The sequence below is a fragment of the Penicillium vulpinum genome, assembly GCF_028829585.1.
Source record: "Penicillium vulpinum strain IBT 29486 chromosome Unknown utg000001l_segment0_segment0, whole genome shotgun sequence".
Classification (NCBI taxonomy): Eukaryota; Fungi; Ascomycota; class Eurotiomycetes; order Eurotiales; family Aspergillaceae; genus Penicillium; species Penicillium vulpinum.
In genome coordinates, this window is record NW_026643241.1 from 765,310 (window position 1) to 787,288 (window position 21,979).

The 21,979-nt window shown below is 50.7% G+C and overlaps 6 protein-coding genes across 6 annotated transcripts; 2 read left to right on the forward strand and 4 right to left on the reverse strand.

Annotated features, from left to right (window-relative positions):
- Window positions 1–444: 444 nt before the first annotated feature.
- On the reverse strand, window positions 445–2,190 carry N7479_000284 (D-arabinono-1,4-lactone oxidase; the record flags this gene model as incomplete). The annotated part of the gene is made up of 1 exon (XM_057247982.1): window positions 445–2,190. One exon carries the CDS (start codon window positions 2,188–2,190, stop codon window positions 445–447), a length of 1,746 nt encoding a protein of 581 aa, XP_057112414.1.
- A 494-nt stretch (window positions 2,191–2,684) lies between these two features.
- On the reverse strand, window positions 2,685–8,435 carry N7479_000285 (putative gelsolin repeat protein; the record flags this gene model as incomplete). The annotated part of the gene is made up of 4 exons (XM_057247983.1): window positions 2,685–2,937; window positions 2,999–7,983; window positions 8,016–8,185; window positions 8,279–8,435. 4 exons carry the CDS (start codon window positions 8,433–8,435, stop codon window positions 2,685–2,687), a joined length of 5,565 nt encoding a protein of 1,854 aa, XP_057112415.1.
- An 850-nt stretch (window positions 8,436–9,285) lies between these two features.
- Window positions 9,286–10,109, reverse strand: N7479_000286 (ADP-ribosylation factor-like protein 2; the record flags this gene model as incomplete). Its single annotated transcript, XM_057247984.1, has 6 exons — window positions 9,286–9,417; window positions 9,487–9,567; window positions 9,634–9,779; window positions 9,827–9,843; window positions 9,893–10,003; window positions 10,051–10,109. 6 exons carry the CDS (start codon window positions 10,107–10,109, stop codon window positions 9,286–9,288), a joined length of 546 nt encoding a protein of 181 aa, XP_057112416.1.
- A 1,114-nt stretch (window positions 10,110–11,223) lies between these two features.
- On the forward strand, window positions 11,224–13,061 carry N7479_000287 (GNAT family N-acetyltransferase; the record flags this gene model as incomplete). The annotated part of the gene is made up of 2 exons (XM_057247985.1): window positions 11,224–12,830; window positions 12,932–13,061. 2 exons carry the CDS (start codon window positions 11,224–11,226, stop codon window positions 13,059–13,061), a joined length of 1,737 nt encoding a protein of 578 aa, XP_057112417.1.
- A 560-nt stretch (window positions 13,062–13,621) lies between these two features.
- On the forward strand, window positions 13,622–19,035 carry N7479_000288 (Helicase C-terminal; the record flags this gene model as incomplete). Its single annotated transcript, XM_057247986.1, has 8 exons — window positions 13,622–15,379; window positions 15,433–16,111; window positions 16,505–16,541; window positions 16,621–16,680; window positions 16,766–17,144; window positions 17,205–17,286; window positions 17,341–18,127; window positions 18,183–19,035. The coding sequence occupies 8 exons, from the start codon at window positions 13,622–13,624 to the stop codon at window positions 19,033–19,035; spliced, it is 4,635 nt and encodes a 1,544-aa protein (XP_057112418.1).
- Window positions 19,036–19,519: 484 nt separating this feature from the next.
- On the reverse strand, window positions 19,520–21,335 carry N7479_000289 (uncharacterized protein; the record flags this gene model as incomplete). Its single annotated transcript, XM_057247987.1, has 4 exons — window positions 19,520–20,176; window positions 20,243–20,661; window positions 20,729–21,148; window positions 21,251–21,335. The coding sequence occupies 4 exons, from the start codon at window positions 21,333–21,335 to the stop codon at window positions 19,520–19,522; spliced, it is 1,581 nt and encodes a 526-aa protein (XP_057112419.1).
- Between the last annotated feature and the right edge of the window lie 644 nt (window positions 21,336–21,979).

Below are 21,979 nucleotides of genomic sequence, written 5' to 3' on the forward strand. Positions count from 1 at the left end.
GGTCCTTGGCAAATGGAAAGTGAACTGTGAAAAAAGCAAAACAAGGGTAAATTCAGGGGGGAAAATGCGATATGTAATATCAGAGGGATTTAGAAATGTAAAATCCCTCGGTTTTTGGGAGACAGATGGCGAGAATTCGAAGCCTGAACACCCTCGGATGTCAGACTTGTCAACTTTGGAACCCAATGTCGGAGTAATCGACCCCGAATTGCTTGGAAAAAGGGGGAAATGAAAAGAAAAGAAAAGAAAAACGAAAGTGATGCGGGAAATCACCAAATTCGCTCATGGAGCCAATAAGCACCCAACCTGACCCTGGAGTGGACCAGTCAGAACAATCACCGACAGATCAGCAGATGCAAGAGCAACGGAAGAATCAGGACTTTCAGGACTTTCGCACCCGAGAACAAGAGATTGATTGCTTTCGACAGCCTGATTTCCCTCCTCTTACACCCCCGGTCCATCGGGGAGCAAGATACTCGCTTCACCCTTGGCAAGCAAATCAAAGCTCTCCTCGCTGGTCGCCGTACTAGGCGAGTGGTCTGGTGGTAATGGGTACACGGTCTTCTCCATATCCAGCGCAGCTAAGGGATGTTGCTGAGCCTGAGCCTGAACCTGCCATCGGCGATCCCCTACCCATTCGACGCCATCGCCGACCCCACTAATATCGGCCTTGCGACGTTCGCGCTCGCGCTCCAGGAGGGGCAGCTTCTCGCCGTCCGGCGTTTCGCTTCCCTGTCCGAGTTCCAGGGGCAGGTTGCGCCGATGCCATTCGCCCACGAACATCCCGTCCACGTCAACTTGCGAACGCACTTTCATCCACGACTCCATGTTTGACCCATACGCGGCACCCAGCTCTTGTGGGCTTAACGTGTTGAAATTCTTCGCCCAGTGCGGTTTCGCGCCCATCTCCCGCATCAGCCATTCGAAGGCTTCATAGTAGCGCTCTTTGCACGGCGGATCGCGGAGGTACGGACGATAAAGCGTTGCGTTGAGGTAGAGGGTCGGGCCGTCGGGACAGGTCGGGTCCAGGAATGGGCGGGGCTTTGCGTTCAGCGAGGTATCAGAGACTCGCACTTCGACCGGACAGTGTACGTACAGTCCCTTGGGTGAGAAGGGGATGCGCGCGGTCGCGGTGTCGCCATTCAACCAGGCCGAAAGCCGACCGATGGCCTCGGGGCCCTTTTCCAGCGGAAGCGCCCATTCATTAACAAACTGCGAATACAGACAGTTCATCAACAATCCCTCGCGCGCGGGCTCAACTGCCTCGGTGATGGTCGACCCAGCGCGGAAGCCGTACTGCATACCAAAGACGAACCATTCAACCCAAGGCAGGATGCGGGGGACGTACGAGGACAGCGCGAGGAGATTATGGTAGATATGGTAGCCTAGGGCGTCTCCGTAGAAGCTTGTCGGGGGAGGGCGCAGCGGGAGGTCAGTTTTATCAGCACGCCAGACAATAGCGGCTTTCTCATAAGGCATCCACCAGACGCGCACGAACTCATGCGAAGTCCACAGGCCCGTTGACCATTCGTCCAGGACACGAGGTAGGGAGTACCGCTCCTGACGCCAGGCGATATTGAACGTCTGCGTCGCCTTGAAGGTGACTTCGACGACGATTCCGAGCGCCCCGAGCGATACCAGCCCCGCGCGGAACAGGTCCGGGTTGTTTGTCGGGCTGCAGCGGACTAGCTGACCATTAGCAAGTACCAGGCCGAGCGAGTCGATACATTCTGATACCAGGCCGTGGCGCAGGGAACTACCGTGGGTACCGGTGGCGATGACGCCTGCTATGGACTGGCTGTCGATGCTGCCGAGGTTCTCGAGTGTCAGACCATGTTTCTCTAGTTGTGTGCCTAGATCGTGCAATCGGATGCCTGCTTCGACGGTTACCGAACCGGTTGACGGGTCAACGCTGATGATACGATTGAAGTCGTCGAGGTTGACGAGCCAGGATGAGGTACAGGTCAAATCGGAGGGTGAGTGGCCGCTGCCGACCGTAACGATGCGACGACGACAGCGACGGGCGAGAGTCACAAGCTGTTGAATCTCTGGGATTGTTTGTGGGCGGATGTACAGCTCCGGGCGCGAGAAGAATGTCTTGGCCCATGTATGATGTAGATGATCGGTCGATGAGCGGAACGGTACCGCGGGGTCGAGCTTCGAAAGCTCACGAAGGATGGAGGGGTCCATGACTCTATATTCACATTGCCATAAGGGAAGAGTAGAAAGTAAGAGAGGAGAAATTTACAAAAGCCAATCAAAGATCGAGAATGGCGACATGCCAGATCGGATGATTTTTTTTTTTATCTCCGTCCTCGGGGCCGGTCCCGTCCATGACCCTCATACTGTACTACTACAGAGTACATATATCCTAAATACCCTAAATATCCGGGAAATGAGGCGTTTCATGTTTTAATTTGAATAATTTAGAATTTATAGACATAGAAGAATAAGCCTAGGTCGATAATACCCGTTATGAAACTCGAATTCTCAAAAATCATGCCTAAATACACCCTCAAATGCGAAATCCACCTATCTACACATCCCCAGATGCTCCAGTTCCCTTTATGGCGCAAATATCGCACAAGTACACAGGACTCCGAAATGCTCTGTAAAGCCTGTACAAAAATATGCACAAATTCAAAGAGCCCTCGCAAAAAAAAATTCAGATAATAAAACAGATCTCACTCACTCTCTGGTGATCGAATCGCCTCAATAACAACGTCCAGAGAGAACACGAAAGGCGCATGCTGGTTGCGCGGGTTCCATTTGCGGAATGCGCTTTGGCAGCGGTCGGCGACGCCACCGAGGGCCACGTAACTTTTGGGGATGAACGGTCGGTCTTGAAGGGATGTAGCAAGGATACCGTATTCGTGCGCGAAGACCACGGCCGAAGTGAACTCGGCAGACTTCTGGGAGGCTTGCTCGCCAATAATACTGTTGGGGGAAGTGGTGTCAGTTGGGTGGAGGGCACTTTGAGGGGCTAGTTAGTACTTACACATAGATCTCAAAGAAGGTGTCCAGAACGTAAACGTCTTTCTCAGTGATGTCTCGGTAGCAGAACGGCTCGATTTCCTGAATGCAATCGTTGGCCTTGACCACTGGTGAACCCGAGCCCGGACGGCGAATGTTCCAGAAACGAGTTGGCAGAACCGGTTCGTGGTCAACACGGAGGAGTCGCGTGCAGAAGTGATTGTACTTCGGCTTGAGGTGCCAGTGAACTTGGCACATGTGGGGCGCGGCCTCCCTAGGGCCTGCGAAGATATCAAAGAAATCCTCAGGCTCTTCGCCCTCGGTGACTTCTTCAAACTCTCCAGTAAGACCTAGGTCCATGCCGATGAGTCGAGCTGCACCGGTTTCTTCCGGACCACTACCTTTACCCTTCCATAGGTAGAGCTTGCCAAAGGGAGCGGAGACAACGTAAGGGAAACCCGAGCAGAGATTGCGCAGTGAGTAATCTACCTCATCAAAGGTCATCTCGCCCAGGTGTTTCCGGCCACAAAGCATGTAGAGTGCCGATGAATTGTGGCGAGAGCTGGATCCCCGACGCGTGATCATAATACCGCCGAGCGCTTGGATGAATCGTTTGGGCTCATTGCCTTGTCGAATGACTTGCAACTTAGAGCTATTCTCGCGAGCGACTTTGCGAGCGAACGGCTGTTCATCCTCCACCGAGGAGTCGGGGACATCGTCTCCACGCCAAAGGTATACTTCCGAAGTGCTGCTTCGTCCGGTCTCGAATACGTGCACGCAGAGATACATGCTGCCTTGGTATAGGATGTACTCCTGGTGGGAAGGCAGTTCCTGACGCCTACCATCGCCTGTGAGCTCCCAGATAAGTAACTTCACGGTCCTGATCTTTACATCGTCTGGTTTACGCATCAGCATCAGCTGCGGATCAATGTCCATCCGGTTTCGAGCGTTGGGGGGCGTCTTGAAGAAGCCTGCAAGGACCTCACGTGCCTCACTAGCTTGTGCAACCAGTGATGGGGCAGACATCTTTCTTGAAAGTCTGCGCGGGTCGGTTGGCTTTGGAAGCATAACATCACCGTCTTTAGGGGGTACTGGCGGGGAGGGATGGCTCATGGACCGTGAGAGGGAACTGCGTGCTGACTCGACGACGACACCGGGGATGCTCTTCTGCTGGCTCATACGTGAATCCATCTGGTTCTCTTTGTGACTTGTTTGGAGAGGGGATGGCGATGAGGACGCAAACCGGTTTTGCTGGCCCCATTGTGGCTTTGGTGTTACAGGCGAGGGGGTCGTGGGCGAATCGGACTTCGGTGGGACAGGTGGTCCGCTTGGTGAACTCACCTCTCCAGGGCTTTCGGGATTCGTGGGTGTCGCCTCAAGGGTGGGGGAGGGGAAAATATTGAAATCCGTTGTTAGGGAACGGGTCTGAAGTGCTTGCGGGATTCCGCTTTGGGGCGTATCGCGTTCGGAGGTATCCTGGGGAGGAGTGGTCACCTCCGGGAGTTGCTCGGTGATCGGGCTGTCTGGTTGAGGGGCTTTGATGTCAGGAACTGGTTCTTCATCAGGCTGCGACAGGTGCTCCGAATCGATGTCCAAAGACTCAACGGGAATTATAGGAGTGTGTGACAGGGTGTCTTCAGAGTATGAAATAGCACCAACCTCCTTAGTATCGTCCTGGGGGGACGTAGTCGAGACACCTGTTGTCTGCGGAAGTCGTCTCTTTGGACCTCTGGCACGACCCTTTGTGATGTGCGTGAGAGGCGCAGACGGAGAAGCGGGGTCACTCTGGGCTGAGGCAGTCGTTGGTAGCTGCTTCTTCGGTGCGTCAATGGCAGGCGCGCCACGAGAAAGCAGTCCAGCTAGCGCAGGGTTGATTCGGCCTGCCAATTTGCTTTTAGCTGCCAGACCTGGAGTCACAGTAGTAGTCTCCGCGACAGGTGCTGGCGGCCATTGACGAACTGGGCGGAGTGTCTTGACTGAAGGCTCCTGCATTTTCACCGTGGTAGGCTGGATTGTTGCCACCGTTTTGCGGGGTTCCTCCTGGTTCGCTGAAGATACCACCTCCGGAAGTTGCTTGTAGTCGCTCGCCGTCGGAACCGCCTCTAGCTCCTCCTCGATGGGATCGTCGGGAGGGAACGGTGACACTAGTTGTGATTCTTGAGATGCTCGCGAGCCACTGGTATCTTTCAAGGGCCAGCCCGGCTCATCATTAGCAGAAAATGGCGACGATAGTTGTAGGTCCTGAGAAGCGCGCGATGGAGGAATGCTTTTGAAGGATGAAGTCGGAGATGACATTGCTGGTCTGTCCTGTGAAAGTTGAGAACCAAAGCTTCTGGCGGGCGAGATCGCCTCATCCACAGGTGTCTTCTTGATGCTATTTCCCCGAGCCATATTTTGTCGCATAGCAATTGCTTCTGGTATCACCTCGGCCTGTTTTGGTGGCGCATCCTGTTCTCCAGCGGTATTCCTTCTGATGGAGCCTCCGCCGGCTTTCATTTCGTCTTTGCGTAGCACAAGACTTTTCCTAAACTCATCGACTCGCTCGGTCTTCTTTGGTCCACCGGTGGTGTTCAAGGCAGCTTTGCCTCGTAGGATATTGCCCTTGAGCTCGTCAGGGGCAACATAGTTGCGGGTCTCGGTCTTTTTGAGGCGCCCAAATATGTTTTTGAATTCCGGTTCTTTGTCACTTCCGCTGTCTTTAACGACTTCCCGTTTCCGCAGGTTGGCCCGGAAATCCACTACAGGAGCTTGTGGCTTCACCTTGGGTGAAATGGGCACCCGTGAGGAAGTAGAGACTGAAAAGTTTGGTTTGGGGCTCAAGGAGTCCGGAGGAGCCCTGCGAGTGGGAGTAGATTGACGCTCAGGGGCGACTTCAGAGTCCTCAGTTGCCAGTAATTCCTGAGATTCATTCTCCATTTCAGAGGGAGGGACAGAGTTAGATTCCTCCGACGGTGCGCCACTTGTTAGGGCATTGAGGGCTTCTTCAACGGGCGATGGAGAAGCTGAGGTTTCCTCTTTTGTTTGATCAACATCAGGGCTACCGAGATCTGACGGGGATTCTGGGACTGTCTCCTTCGATTTGGCTTCGGGGGTTCCAGGAATCGAGGGACTAGAAATACTGGGTCTCTTGGATGAGAGCTCCGACGGAGATTCAGGAACGGTCTCCTTAGCAAGGCTTCCAGAAAACGAGGGACCAGAGACACTGGGCCTCTTGAGTGGGAATTCTACCGGAGGCTCTGTGACGGAGTTCCTGTGGAGTGATGAAGCCGAGCTGATGGGCTTTCTCAAAGGGAATCCCGAGGGAGACTCAGCTACAGTTTCTTTGAGCTTGCCTTCCGGGCTTCCGCTGACTGACCCTCCAGGAGTAGCTGGTCTCTTAAATGGAAATTCCGAGGGAGGATCTGAGACAGAGTTCCTGTGGAGTGATGAACCAGAGACGCTTGACTTGTTGAATGGGAATCCAGAGGGAGACTCGGCTACAGTTTCTTTGAGCTTGCCTTCCGGGCTTCCGCTGACTGACCCTCCAGGAGTAGCTGGTCTCTTAAAAGGAAATTCCGAGGGAGGATCTGAGACAGAGTTCCTGTTGAGTGATGAACCAGAGACGCTTGCCTTTTTGAAGGGGAATCCAGAGGGAGATTCTGGAACTGCATCCTTCACAGGGCTTGCAGGAAGCGATGGACCAGCGACACCAACTTTCTTCAGAGGGAATCCTAATGGAGACTCGAGAACACCATCCTTAGTAGGACTTGTAGGAAGCGATGGACCGGAGCCAGGTAGTATGGTTTGAGCTCCTGGTGGGGGTGTTCGCATCAAACCGAGAGGGGTGACTTCCTTGAAATTATTGGCTCGTCCTAAATCCACGCTACCTCGCGACTGTCGTTCTTTAACCCAATTGGGCTGCGGCGGGGGTCGGGTAGTTTGTCGTGGTAGCTCTGGTCGGTTGAGGGCACTTTCCAACCAAGAAGCCTTGCTGGGGCTCCATCGTCTGGGATCCATGGTTTTCGAGACAAAGGGACTTTGAGCGTCACTGCCGTCTGCGGTAGCAGAGCTAGCAGAACGAGAGTGACCAGGTCGGAATGATTTTCCTGGACTTTCAAAATTCACACTGTCTCTACCCGCAGGTGTGGTTGGTCGTTCGGTTGTCTCAGTGGTTGCCTCACTGTGGCTGGAGCCTGGTCGTTGCAGGAGAGTGGAAGGTTCACGACCAATTTGTCCAAGAGTTGGAGGGGCTTCAGTCAAACTTGGACCTGCCACACTGCTGCGATTTGACACAATAGAATTTGACCGCCCAAGTCCCTGCGGAACTTGTGCACTCCACCTTTTTGACACACTATCTGATCTTCTCATCATAGCACTCTGAACAAAGCCTCCCAGGCCCTTTGTCGGTGAGGTCGACCGGGATCGCTCTGGTGACATCCGCCGCTGAGTTGGAGACGGCACAGATTCCTCAAATGAGAAATCATTCTGTCGAGGCTCAAGCTTGGTAGTCTCTGACAGGTGCACTGGCGACCCCAACCCCGCCGAAACTGATGATACCGAGAAGCGATGGCTCATGTTGCTATCGCGAGAACCGGTTCTCGGAGGCGACAATGATCTCTCCTCTACTGTATCGAGTTTATCTAGTTCGGTACTTGATTCTTCGTCCACATCCGGCTCTTTTTGTCCCAAACCAACATCCTTTTGGCTATCCGTCTGTTCTTCCTTCCCACTTTGGGCTAACCACCCAGCCCCTCGGTCCGGTGATGGAGGGAGCACGGGGGCATCCTTCGTGGGCCGCGGGAACCCAAATTGGAGTCGAGATAATGTATTCTCCTCTGACGCCGTAGACAAATTTCTCAAGTGGCTTGCGCGAGTCGGGGAGCGATTCGGGGATGTTGAGCCGGGTGACATGCCGAAATCCCGCGAAGACGGGCGTTGCTGCCATGATAAGGTCCCCGCGCGGCTGCGGGACAAGGGTGGCCGTGTGCGCGAGGGAGAATCCAATCCGAAATCCGTGACCGATCCGCGCCGCTTGTCGGTTTCAGAAACCTCCGTGCCTTGACTCGAATCCATCGCGCTCGTGATCGGGGGCTCAGGTGCTGGCGTTTGCGGGGTTTGCGGTGTTGGTTCGAGGTGTTCCGGGGGTCAATAGACCGGGGGCTGGTAGATGAAATGCTCAGTCGCGCGGTATTGAGGGATGAATCGTCGGTAAGAGCCAGTGATCGTGCACGCTCTGTTTTTTGAGTCATCCAGATATCAGCACACCTTGTCGACCTGCAGCAAATGTTGTGCGGACATTGCCTGCATCAAGGAAAGGGGTGCATACCAGCTCTCCGAGCTTGCCTTTCCTTCCGCCCCTGCAGGATCTCCTCCTCTAGTTTCTTGGTGCGCTCGTCATCTTCCTTGTCGCGACGCTCACCTAGTTCCCGGATGCGCTGAAGGAAATCATTGACATCCTCGGAACTCTCGTTGGGAACAGTCATGATCTAGAATTGACGTTCATGCACGCCTTTCTAGAATGAAACAAATGAGGGGGAAAGAGTTGCAAAGTGGAAGAAGAAGGGTTGTGTTCTCCGCCCTGTTTAAATTAAATCGGGACTTATGATGATCAACAAATTCATTGGCTCACACATGTCACTTTTTTTTCCTTCTCTTTTTTTAATCTATTTATCCTTCTAGTTTACTATCATTGTTTTTTTTCCCCTTCTCTTTATATATGGATAGATGCATTTTATACAGACCAAACCTGAACATTAAGTCAGCTTTGTTTACTGTGGAGTTCCCAGGTTTAACAGGTTTCCGCCCCGCAGTTCCCTTTTTTTTTCGTTCCATGGCTTTGCTCGTTTCTTTTCTGTTTTTTTCTTCTTTTCAGGGGTTAAGAGTGCTATACGGTGAACTCATAGTTGGTGTCATATGTAGCTCTTTTTTAGTAGTGAGATATATCAGTTTGTGCCTTGCATAGGTGCAGATGAAACAACACGTTACTTTTCATAACTCTCTTAACTCTTTTTACTCTTTATATATCTCTATAGCCTATCGGATATGAGCACCTGGTTCCTTTGCAACTTTGAGGATTTACTGCGTTTACTGCACCCATGGCCCTTTTGAACATGTAACTGGTATTATAAAGGGTCTGCATACATTTTTATGTATAGCATGGATGATTTTTAGAATTTGGAAGCGAAGTTTAAACCTGACTGACGGCACGTTAGTTTACAACACAGTTCAAGCCGATGAGTAGATCAATCTGAAATTAAATAAGATAGGTATCTTGTATGCATCGGGATATCAAGAAAAGACATCAGCCGATTTCCCCCGAAGTTCACTTGTTTACTAGTAAAGGAACAGTCGGTCCTTGGCATCTTGTACCACCCATTCTAGACCTTCATTCAGATTCTTGCCCGTCATTGCACTGCATGGCAAGATAGTCCATTTGTGTGTTTTGATTGAATCCAAGTCAAGACGCTGCAGAAATATCAGCCCAAGTCCAACAACTGGCCTCACCGAATTTTCAAAAGAACAACCTAGACCTACCTCTCGAACCTCTTGCTCAGTCATGCATTGTTCCACATCTGTCTTATTCAAAAATACCAGCAGACTAGCTCCCGTCAGGCGCTGGTGGAATGCGTTCAGTTGATGATCTCAAGATTTGCCGATTGCGGGTGGGGACGTCATCCGTACCTCTTCAAGAAGCAGACCCGAGAGCTCCTGTCGACAATCGTCAACCCGGAGTCGATCTGTGGCATCGACAACCCAGACTAGTGTGTCGGTCTTTTCAAAATAGTTTTTCCAATAGGATCGGAGTGTTTTTTGTCCTCCAACATCCCCTGGTGCTGTCAGTACGGGTTCCACTAGAGATAGTGGGTTGGCTCACAGATGTTGAGTTTGTATCTACGCCAAGTTAGTAAAGCTCAAGATATTAATATGGCTTGGAAATTACCCCATAAAATCAATTGTCTTGATGATAAATCCTAGAGTCGGGCTGACTGTCGTGACATCCTCTTTCATAATTCGCTTGACGATAGTCGTCTTGCCGGCATTATCAAGACCCCTGCAATCATTAGCATCTCGGGTTAAACGACCGGTCAGAGCCCATACAGCATCAATATACGCATTTCTTTATCCTTTAAGCGAGCTTTTCGAAGTATAGACAACATGGTTGTGAGAGTATCCTGCTTGATGCTTTTTCGGAGGGAGTTGGAAAAGGAAAAATGCTACCAGGCTTAAGATGGGGTTTGACCATGTCCACGGGTTGTCTGATATCATATTTCTCTCCCCATTACTACAACTTCACTTCCGATCCAAATGTGCCTATTTGACTGCTATGCTGGTGTATTTTCCCTTACAGTTTGATAACCTGAATTTTCAAAAGAGCACACTGTATTGGATTCCAAGCCATGGCATCGATCAGTAGCGAGGCTATATATACCTAATACTACAAGTTTTCGATTCCCCAAATTCAAGACTTTAGGTCGTTTTACTTGGATTTAAACCTTCAGATACATATACTGCAAACAAAGGACCAGAGGTGTCACCTCAAAATCCTGTACAACTCATTGTATGGACTTCACCTCCTAGGTCTTCCCAGGTCTATTCAGATATCTAGCCCGAGTTCAAAGCAATATTTGAACGAGCGTTTATTAAAAGAACAGGTGTTGTTTCATTGGATGAGAGGGGAGGATATAGGCATGTAATCAGATTGTAAGAAGTTGTGAAAGTAACCTGAAGTTCTTGACTTCGAGAAAGAACGTTCGAGGTTTCCAAGCTGGGCAGTCCCCCGCCGTTTATGATCCTCTCTCCCTCCCTATTTCTTTCTTTCCCCCCTCTCTTTCTATCTCCCTTCTTGTCTCCCATCCTCTCCTCTCCCACTTTTCATCATACAGTCATTTATTTCATCAGTCCGCGTGTTCGCAGCACATAACGCGCTCAGTCCGGTCTCGTCAGTGAATCGACTGCAACGCATCCAATCATTCAGGTATGCTTGTCACCTATTATTTTGACACTGCATCCTTTGAGCAACAAACTCAACCCCATCCCCATGTGACACACAGGCAGAACAGACACAGTTACAGGCCCTATCCCAAGTGGATTCACAGGTCTTCGCAACTGCTTCCTTATTTATCAAAATCACATGCCAGTGAAGAAAAGCGAGGGGATGGCCCAGAACAGACCAAAGAAGGGTCATGACAGTGATGCTCGAATATCCTGGCTGACTTGAAAATAGCTTCTAGAAACTTGAATTCAATTTCGCGTGAGCCAAGTCACATCAAAATGGCAGAAGAAATCGAGACTTCTCTGCCATTCCATGAAAAGAATGCCGCTCCTCAAAATACATCCAAAAAATCCAACAATCCAAAATCGACGGTCTTCCCCGATGGCTCTGTTGAAGCCATGCTTCTCAAGCTCGGATCCCTGAACCAAAATGAAAGGGACAAGCTGATACAGAGCATTGAGAATCTGAGCTGGAACCAAACTTGGGATTTGACGAAACAGTTTGACAAACAGAGAAGAAAGTTGATGTCCGTGCAACAGCCTCCCCTTGGCATGGAAAATGAGAGTCACTCCTGCCCTGAGATGCTTCCTGCAGCGAGGGATGGGCCTGGGGTCGATCCGAGCAGCAGTGTTTATGAGTTACTCGCAAAACCCAGGATTGTCGAAGGCGTTGAGGAACCTGCGACATGGGCAACAGCTGATCCGCCCGATTTTATTCATGACGATGGATATCAACGAATCGAAAAAACCGTCAAAGGGTCCAACAAGGTGGAGTCTCGGGCCCATTGGGGTGCCCAACACAAGATTCAAGTCAAGGCATACGAACAATCTCGCCATATCTTCCCAATCGTGCAAAATGACATCCTAAAGTTCACATCGAAACATCACAACTCTATTTACGAGCCCGAGCGATCTCTCCTTGATGATCGCACTTTGGACATCCAAGAACGACGTGATCAGTGGCGCGAACTCAAACACAGAATTTCATCATTTGATCTTCCCAACGCGGATGTCAGAAAGCAGTTTCGTAGCTGGTGGGACCAGCTTCCAGCAGGACACCAAGTCGACATCTATCATGTTGCATTCTTTGACGGAACCGCGATGCCCGATGGCCGGTGTTCTATGTTTCTGCCTGACATCAAGCACGTCCCCACCCCTAGGAACATGAAAGACGAGCTGACACGCCTGCATTGGCATGAGACATCAGAAGGTTACGTTTACAACCTGGGAGAGATCAACAAAAGGCGAAAGAAGAAGGAACAGGAACAACAAGAGCACTTGCGTCGCACCGCGGATTACCGTGCTTGGCTAGAATTACCCCCAGATTCGAAAGTTGTCCCACCCAACATCTATCTGCGTCCTGCTGAGCAATATGATGCTTCTTCTATCCTTGAAATCATGAACTGGTATTCACAAAACTCAGCCTCGAGCAGTGAAACTGAATCTGTGAAGGAGAATGATTTTGAGGAGCTTCTTCAATTTTGCCGAGAAAACAACTTCCCCTTCGTCGTCGCTGCCCGACGTTCGCCGGAGCCCCTGTGCCGCAACCAGATCCACCCCGTGGTTGGTTACGCCTATGCCAAATTCCACAGGCACGGCAAGCGCGCCGATGTGAACACGGGTGAGCTGCGTGTCTTCGTGAAAGAGGGCAGCAAGAAGCAGCATATTGGACGGGCACTTGTCGACATGGTCCTCTCTTGCTTTACTGTGAACTCAGGAAAAAGCACCGATTATGAGTTTGATCAGACTGGAACAGTGCAGTATGGACCGGGCTATGGCCGCCACCTCACATCAATGCTTTGTGCTATCGTATTGTCTTCGAGGGCTCAGGAGCATGATGCCTGGATCGAGAAATGGTTGGAGAGGGACTTTGGCTTCAAGGGCAGGTGCGTATTTGAGAATACGAGAGTGAAGAGTGACAAGTTGTATGACCTGTCTTTTCTTTTCACATTCATCTTGGATTATATTTACTGACACATATTCTTAGTTCTGACATTCGTTACATGGTGCGTCAGATCAAAGCCCTGCCTGCGAGTAATGAAGTCGAGGGCCGAGCTCAGGATAAAGCCCGGCACCGAGGAAGTGGTAACAAGTCTGCAATACTTCACTACGTCTGATGAGCCTGCGGATTAATAATGTGGAGAGTATGGACGGGGATCATATTCGGAAAATATGGCGGCAGAGAGACAACAACGGTGTGGAAGATAAGAAAAAAAGAAAAGAGAAGAAAAGTTGAAAAAAAGTTGAAAACAAAATGAGACAAATAATATGACAGACGATGGTCTCGATCCAGGATGTTATATCCAGGATGTCTCACCAAAAAAAGTTGATGTGTCGGAAAGGCATACGGGGGAAATTGAGCAGAGACAGTTAATTGAAATGTGTATGATTATAATTATTCCTTAAATAACCTTGGAATAGAACCTAACCTAAGGTCGACGTACGGAGCAGAGCTGGTGACAATCGGGCATCTCGAAGCGGTTTGATTATGTCATCGGAAATTTTCTTGTCACCGCCCGGGGAACTTTTTTTTTGCATGTTGATCCATTTCTTCTCGGCGAGATTGAGTTGCTTGCACAGTGTTCGGGGGTCCAGAATTTTTTACTGAAACTGTTTGAGAGAGCGTGGAAGACAACCAACTACCAAATATACACTGGAACCTGCGCCAGCCTTCAAAATGGCTCCTCAATCGGCGAAGCGGAGTTCCGCCAAAGACGATGATTTCGTATTCACACTCTCCGACGACGAGATCGAAAACCGTTTCGAAGAAGAAGATGACGACAACGAAATGCAAGAAGATAATGCGCCGGCAGCAGACAACAAAAAGCGCAAGCGCGAGGTCGAAGGCGTCAAGCCTAAGAACAAGAAGCAGAAGCAGCAGGAAAAGCAGCAATTGAAAAACGCCAAGAAGAACAAGAAGAACGCCGAGTCCGCACCCGAACCTGAGTCAGAAGAGGAAGAGGACGATGATGCTGCAGCGGATGCAACGGAAGACGACGGGGTCTTGAACCCCGATTTCGAGTTCGATGTCGGCGGTGTCGCGAATCAAGGTGTCACTGAAGGCTTCGATGGCTGGGGTATTGATGACAATGAGAAGAAGCGTTCCGGCGACAAGAAGGCTGTTGATATTGACGATATCATTGAGCGGAGGCAGGCCAAGAAGGCTGAGGCTGCTGCTAAGAAACAGAAGAAGAACCCTGTTGAGAAGGAAGAAAGTGCCAGCGAATCTGATGACGAAGCTGCATCAGGCGACGAAATGCCCGTTGACTTCGAGGACGATGAGCTCATGGCTGAGGACGCCTTCGGTATGGGCGCAGACGGCGAGGAGGAGAGTGATGCTGAAGGCCCCGAGCCTGGCTCTGGGGATGAAGACGAGGAGGACGATGAGGATAAGGATGCGGATTCCGATGACGACGCTGCATCTGATAACGACTCTGTTGCCACACCCGTTGGTCACCCTGACGACAGGGCCTCAGACATCGAGTCTGATGTAGAGAGCGAGGTGGACGAGGAGGAAGCAGAGAAGCGCAAAGCATTCTTTGCCCCCGAAGAAAAGGTCGACACCAAGGCCAACATGGCCAAGATGACTTTCCAAGAATTCAATCTTTCCCGCCCCATCCTTCGAGGTCTCGCCGCACTCGGATTCACAGACCCAACTCCTATCCAGCGCAAGTCGATTCCCGTTGCTCTTCTGGGCAAGGATATCGTCGGTAGTGCCGTGACTGGTTCAGGAAAGACCGCTGCCTTCATTGTTCCTATCCTCGAGCGTCTCCTCTTCCGTCCCCGCAAGGTCCCTACAAGTCGTGTTGTGGTTCTGATGCCCACTCGTGAGTTGGCTGTTCAGTGTTACAACGTTTCCGTCAAACTCGCCACTTTCACAGATGTAACATTCTGTCAATTGGTTGGTGGTTTCAGTCTTCGCGAGCAAGAGAATGTGCTCAAGAAGCGTCCCGATGTCATCATTGCCACCCCTGGTCGTTTCATTGACCACATGCGCAACTCGCCCAGTTTCACAGTCGATACCCTGGAGATTCTAGTTCTTGATGAGGCCGATCGTATGCTTGAGGACGGTTTCGCCGATGAGTTGAACGAGATTCTCACTACGATTCCCAAATCTCGCCAGACTATGCTGTTCTCTGCGACCATGACAGACTCAATCGACAAGCTCATTCGTGTCGGTATGAACCGCCCAATGCGCTTGATGGTTGATGCCAAGAAGAACACTGTATCCACCCTTGTCCAAGAATTCGTGCGTCTTCGTCCCGGACGGGAGGACAAGCGTCTCGGTTATCTTCTGCACCTGTGCAAAGAAGTCTACAACAAGCGTGTTATTATCTTCTTCCGACAGAAGAAGGAAGCTCACCGCGTTCGTATCATTTTCAGTCTATTGGGTTTGAAGGCAGCAGAGCTACACGGTAGTTTGAGCCAAGAACAGGTATGTTAAAGTAACTCTTATGTCTACATGTACAATACTAACTTCCAATACAGCGTATCAAATCCGTCGAAAACTTCCGAGATGGCAAGGTTGCCTTCCTTCTCGCTACCGACGTTGCGTCCCGTGGTCTGGATATCAAGGGTGTCGAGACCGTCATTAACTACGAGGCTCCCCAAAGTCACGAGATCTACCTGCATCGTGTTGGTCGTACAGCCCGTGCTGGCCGCTCTGGTCGTGCATGCACAATTGCCGCCGAACCCGACCGCAAGATCGTCAAGCTTGCCGTTCGCGCAGGCAAGGCCCAGGGCGCCAAGATTGTCAGTCGTGTGATTGAACAAGCCGTTGCAGACAGCTGGGCGCAAAAGGCCGAGGATATGGCCGGCGAGATCGCTGAGATCTTGCAAGAGGAGAAGACCGAAAAGCAGTTCTCTCAAGCAGAAATGCAATTCACCAAGGGTGAGAATCTCATGAAGCACGGTAACGAGATCATGTCGCGGCCGAAGCGGACGTGGTTCGAGACCGAGAAGGACAAGAAGGTTGCTCGCAAGCTGGGTGCCGTTGAATTGAACGGTCCCAATACCAAAAAGAACAATGTCAAGCTCAGCAACAAGGACAAGAAGCGTCTTGATGATGCTCAGATGAGACACGATGGTAATATCGGGTGGAAGAAGGGCAAGGGTGATGCGGAGTCTGCTAAGCTACCCAAGAAGGGTAAGGCTAAGAGCAAGAGCGGTTTCAAGAAAGGAAACAAATAAGGGATCTATGAATGTATACAATTGAATACCATGCAAATAGCAAAGCATATCTAATTGCGTTTACTTCTTCTACTTCTTTGTTCCTATAGTATAACTCATAACCTCCAGGGCTATAGAAGTGGAGCGCAAATCTCCAAATCTCCAAGTCTCCAACCAATAAGGTCGAATCTTCACCCTTCTCCAACTCGACATGATTCGACGTCAATACTATCTCACCTGGCCATCTCAAAAGGCTTAATCCCCGCGCCCCACGGGCTAAAAATCTCCTCTCGTATTTTTATCTCCTTTCTCTCTCTTTTTGACATTCCGTCGTACCGATATTTCGGCATTTTGGGGGGGGTACATCTCCCGTACAAATTGGATGGCCGAGCCGAAGCCCACTCTTCCCCGGAAGAGCGCCTTCTCATGTGAGGCCTGTCGCAAACGCAAGGTGCGTGCGGATCCCTTCGGACGTAGCCCGAGATTGCCGAGCTAACAGCTCGCCAGGTTAAATGTAACGGAGCTAGTCCGTCGTGTTCGCGATGCACCGCGCGCAACGAGCAGTGCGTGTATAGCTTGTGCGTCGATCCCCCTCTTTATTCTATTCCTTGTCATAGTCGCGCGTGCTGATACTCTTTTTTCTCTCTCAAAGAGCGCCGACGTTATCATACACGAAACAGCTTGAAGCTAGGGTTGCGCAGTTGGAGGATGCTTTGTCGAAACGCGCTGAGGGGGAAGAGGTGCAAAAGACAAGATCGCCGTCATCGGTGGCCGAGTCCAGCTCGAGTGGGCCGAAAGTAAAGATCGATCCCGATGCCGAAGATCTCACGCGAGCATTTGACGGTCTCAATGTGGAAAATGACGGTCGCGTGTCATTCCACGGGCCGACTAGTTTATTCCAGTTGCCTAGTGGGGTAGTGAGTGCAGCCGCGTCAACTTTGAATTACGCGCAGGAATTGGAGGGTCGCAAAGAGCGACTTGTCAATAGCGCATGGCGGGAGAGGGCATTTGAGCAAATGGCTGCTATGCCGGTATGGACCCTAGTTGGGTTGGATTGTTCGAAAAATGCGTATGCTAATACACTCCTGCAGGAGCCTTTCCAGTATCTTCTCGACTCGCATTGGTGCTGGATCCAGCCGCTGTGGAATTTCGTCTACCGTCCTGCATTTACACGTTTGTTCGACCTTGCTATTTCAAACCACAAGCGACACTAACCTCCCCGAATAGGTGATATGAAAATTAATGGGGCTTATTATACAGACGTCTTATTAAACGCCATCCTTTCTCACTCGGTACGCTGGTGCAAAGCTGAGCCTCAAATTGGCCCGCTTCTGGACTCTTATGACGGCGGTGCACATTTCTCCCATCGCGCATTGACTGGGGTATTCGACTCCCTCAAAGTTGGTTATGCAGGCATCCCTGCTATTCAGACATTACTCCTTCTCAGTGCCCAGGAATGCGGCCGAGGAAATCGGACGCAGGCTTGGCTATACAGTGGCATGGCCTTCCGGTTATTGGACGACTTAGGTATTTCCATCGACAGTCGGAAATATTCAGGATCCGCTCAACTGAGTGATGAGGATATTGAAATACGGAACCGCCTATTTTGGAGTTGTTATTTCTGGGATAAGGTTGTTTCATTGTACTTCGGCCGGGCGCCGACGATGCAGCACTCTAGAGTTAGCCCGCCACGCATGATTCTCGATGACACCGCGGAGATCGAAATATGGACACCTCATGGGGTGACCTTTACTGACGGCGCTCACTATCCGCCCACGCAGGCGCATTCAACGTCATGTTTCATGAAGATGTGCGGTCTAGCGGAAGTCTTGAACCAGATTCTGATATACATATACGACCCAATCCGCCGAAGTACGGACGCGGAGTTCCTTGATTGTGTTCAGGAGCAGGCCAAGAATCTGAGTGACTGGTGGGATGAACTACCGGACTACTTGAAGTTGACAGCGGTGGACCTTCCTCCATACTCACCACCGAGCCACATCGTTATTTTGAAGTATGTGCTCAATCCTGTGTACGCTGGAACACAGTGCCAACTAACCTTTTTCTAGCTGTTTATACCATACTATCAACATCCTTCTCCACCGACCAATTCTCTGCTCCCGAGAGCTGGCCAAAGCCCGCTCCGAGGCATACGACTCGACCCATCTTGTACAGTGCATGGCATCAGCAACATCAATCCTATCTCTCTTCGATTTATACCGCCGTACATTCGGCGACAGCCACGTTGTCCTGTCTCTCGCATATAGCATTTACACAGCAGCATCGATTTTCCTACTCGAGATCCAAGCCCTGAAGTACGCCGCACCAGGGACACTAGACAAACTCAAGTTCTGCATTTTCGCCCTTGAGAGAATCAAAGCCGCCAACCCGGTTATAACAACAGCACTCAGCCTCATATCCCTGGAACTCCAAAAACTTCAAATCAACATCCACGGACCAATGCCAGCACCCATTCCCGATACTAAACAGGAACACCACCCCCAACATCACCAATCCCCACCCCAGCCCCAACCTCATTCCAGCCGCCCTCATCAGAGCCAGTCCCCGTCGATGTGCAGCAATACATCCCGCCACGTCTCTCCAGGCCAGCATCACCACCAACCACAAGCATCGATAGCTGCGCAAATCCAACCCACCGCCCCTAAAAACCAGCCCCTGATGGGAACATACCATACCTTCCAGCACCCAGGAGCAGGGTTCAACATCCCGCACTCGGGCGAAATGCCCCAGCTTCCGCCTACGCACTTGCTGGGTGGGATGCCAAACGCAGTCATGACAGTAGATGACCCCAGATCCTACGAAATCACGCCTGAGGTATATGAGGCATTCTCGTATGCGCAGCCGATCACGACGAATATGACGCCTGTCTTTGGGCAGGGATGGGGTGGACCATCACAATGATCTTCTATAGCATTACTCGGACTTGACTCTACTTTGGAAGCTGGTTCTCTTTCGCTTGCATCTTGCCCATTGACTTGGTTTTGTTTTCACGATTCCCAAATACATATACACCATAGTAGCCTGTCATAGTCAGGCTCAGTCTGAGGTGGGTATATCGCTTCAGCAAGCAATGATATAACCGCATGTAACCCCAGGTGCACATCTACGTAGGCAACCTTGCAAGCCTCATTGTATGTAGCAGAGAAAAATTGATAGATATCGCATTTCAATTGTTGTCCCGAGACAAGGTATCGTGAGGGAGAAAGAAGCTTGGACGCTTTAGCTGATATGCAAAACAGACTGGACATGTTGGAATCATGAAAATGGACACAATCAAACCGCTATAAAAGTCAAACATGGGGCTAACAACAACAAAAGGGGGTATTAATAGATTCCAAGTATATATATCCATGGGATGAAATCGGAGAAACAATGAAAAGAGCCATCATGAGACCGACACACCAGACTTCAAGATATGGCCCTCCTTCGACTCAACATTCTCCGCCATATCAGTCGACGAAGCAACATCCCACTCCCTCGGCTTAGCCCGCCACCGCAAGTACCACGGCCCATCGAACAGATCCCCCATCCGCTCAATAGGAACGCCCTTCGTCTCAGGCATCCAAATCCCAAGAATAATCAGCCCAGAAAAGCAAATAAGCGCCCAGAAGAGATAAGCACCCCAGACATCAAGCGAGACGAACATATTCGGGGTAACTCGGACAACAGCAAACTGGAAAAGCCAGTGCAGAGCCATACTAATCGCATAACTGACATTTCGGATGCGCGTTGGAAAGATTTCGGTGCCGTACAGATAAGGCACTGTGCATAGACCGATGGACCAGCCGACGGCGTAGATGAAGACCGAAGCAATGGCTGCATTGGAGGCGTTTTTATTATCTGCTGAGCCTGGACGCAGGCCCATGTATATAGCGGTGTAGATATGCGCGCATAGCTGCAGACTTAGTCCAACGAGGGTGCAGCGGCGTCGGCCGAAGAGATCGATTAGACCCCATGTGAAGGCCATCGTGAAGATTAGTTTAACTATCCCGTATGCGCCAGAGGAGACGAGGGATGATGCGTCACCTGTTACGCCGGCGTACTGTATTTGTTTATGTTAGTGGCTTTTCTACTTGGTAGAGCGGGGAATCGCTTGAAATGCACGTACCTGAAATATGGTCGTTACGTAGTATGTGATGCCGTTCCCGCCGGTCCACTGAGCGATAGTTTGCATAGCAATTAGCAGCCAGAAGCGCTGTCGGTAATTCGGGTCCGTCTGTGTCTCTTTAAATATGGTCCAATGAGAGCCAGATGCTAGGTCTGTGGCTCGCTCACGCTCCCGTGCATCGATAGCTGCGAACTCCTTTATGATATCGGGATCATCGATGGCCCTGCCACGTAGCCGTGCCAGAGCCTCCAGTCCTTCCTGGTGAAGCTGTTTTGAAACAAGATACCGAGGAGTCTCGGAACAAAGGTACGACAGACCAAAGGCAATGCCGACAGGGATCAAAGGCACGGCCTGAACTAAGCGATATTGGGCTCGCGTGGCCGCCATGTGGATCCTGGCGCCATAGTTGATAAAGAATCCTGTAATAAAATGTCAGCAAATCAGGATATGCATAACATATACAATGTGTAGAGGGTCAAAGCTTACCCATGGCCAGAACGGCCAGTAAAACTACCATGTATATCCCCACCACCAGACCTCTCGTCCTAACAGGGGCTATTTCGGCTAAATACATCGGGGCGGTCACCGTTAGAGCACCCGCGCCGAGCCCGCCCCATATGCGACTAAACAAGAGCAGTCCGTATATACCGGACGCGAATATTTGGATCAATGTCCCCATCGCCCACACGATGCATCCTAGGCGCCATGCCACCAAACGCCCCAGTCGATCATTCAGATCGAGGACTATCAGCGCACCAAGTGCTGCGCCTAGGACGTTGAAGGAGGTGATGTTCGCTTTCCGATTAGCTAGCTCGGTATCGTCGCCCCCCAAGTGTTCGATGAGGTTGTAGTCGGATTTAAAGGAGGGAAGGGAGACGCTAGCGCTATAGCCACCCTCATCATATCCTATTAAGAACAATATGAAATTAGCGAAATGTCATGGGTACTCTATATGGGATATATTGTCGCAGATCGTTGTTTGATAAGCCACTAGTGGGGGTTTCATACCTTTCGGAATCCCGCCACAAGCAATGACAGCAATCACTAGGGCGTAGTAGGGATTGGTCGACCATCGTGAGGCGATCCATCGCATGGCCCCTAATTTTAGCGAGCGGTGGGTACGTATAACAATAAATCCGGGGGGGATGAAGTGTGATAGGGAGAGTGACAGGAGGAAGAGCGGGTGCTTGGCGCTCGGGCTAAATAGAGATTCGGTCAACGTCCGAGCTCGGTCCTGTTGTCCTCCCTACATGTACTTTCCATCCTGTCCTATGAGGACTTGAGTAGCAGTTGCTGCGATGCAACGATTATATATATTATTTTATTGCTTTCTCGCATTACAATGATTTCCAAGTGATCTCATACTTCGATGTCGGATCGCGCCGCAGCTATCCACTTTTGGGCTCCGCTTGATGGATCATCAGTTCATTTAACAGGTCAAGATGGCGGATTGGAAGGGACTCTTTGACGGACAACTTCCGAGCTCGAATTTTCTTTGCGCCTGATCACAAGCCTGTTGTGTGTTGGAAGGTGGGTCGTGCAAAGACCTGTACATCGTAACTCGTACTCCGTACTTCGTACATTCCAAGTTGCCGATGAGTGCTTTTTAATTGAGAAAACCCTGCATTGCAGGAACTTCAATCAACACCGACGGATGTTGAGCGGTGAAACTGGCATGGTTGTTCCTAGGCAATGTCTTAGGGCGAAATCGCCTCGCTGGAGCTGCTCTTCTGTGAG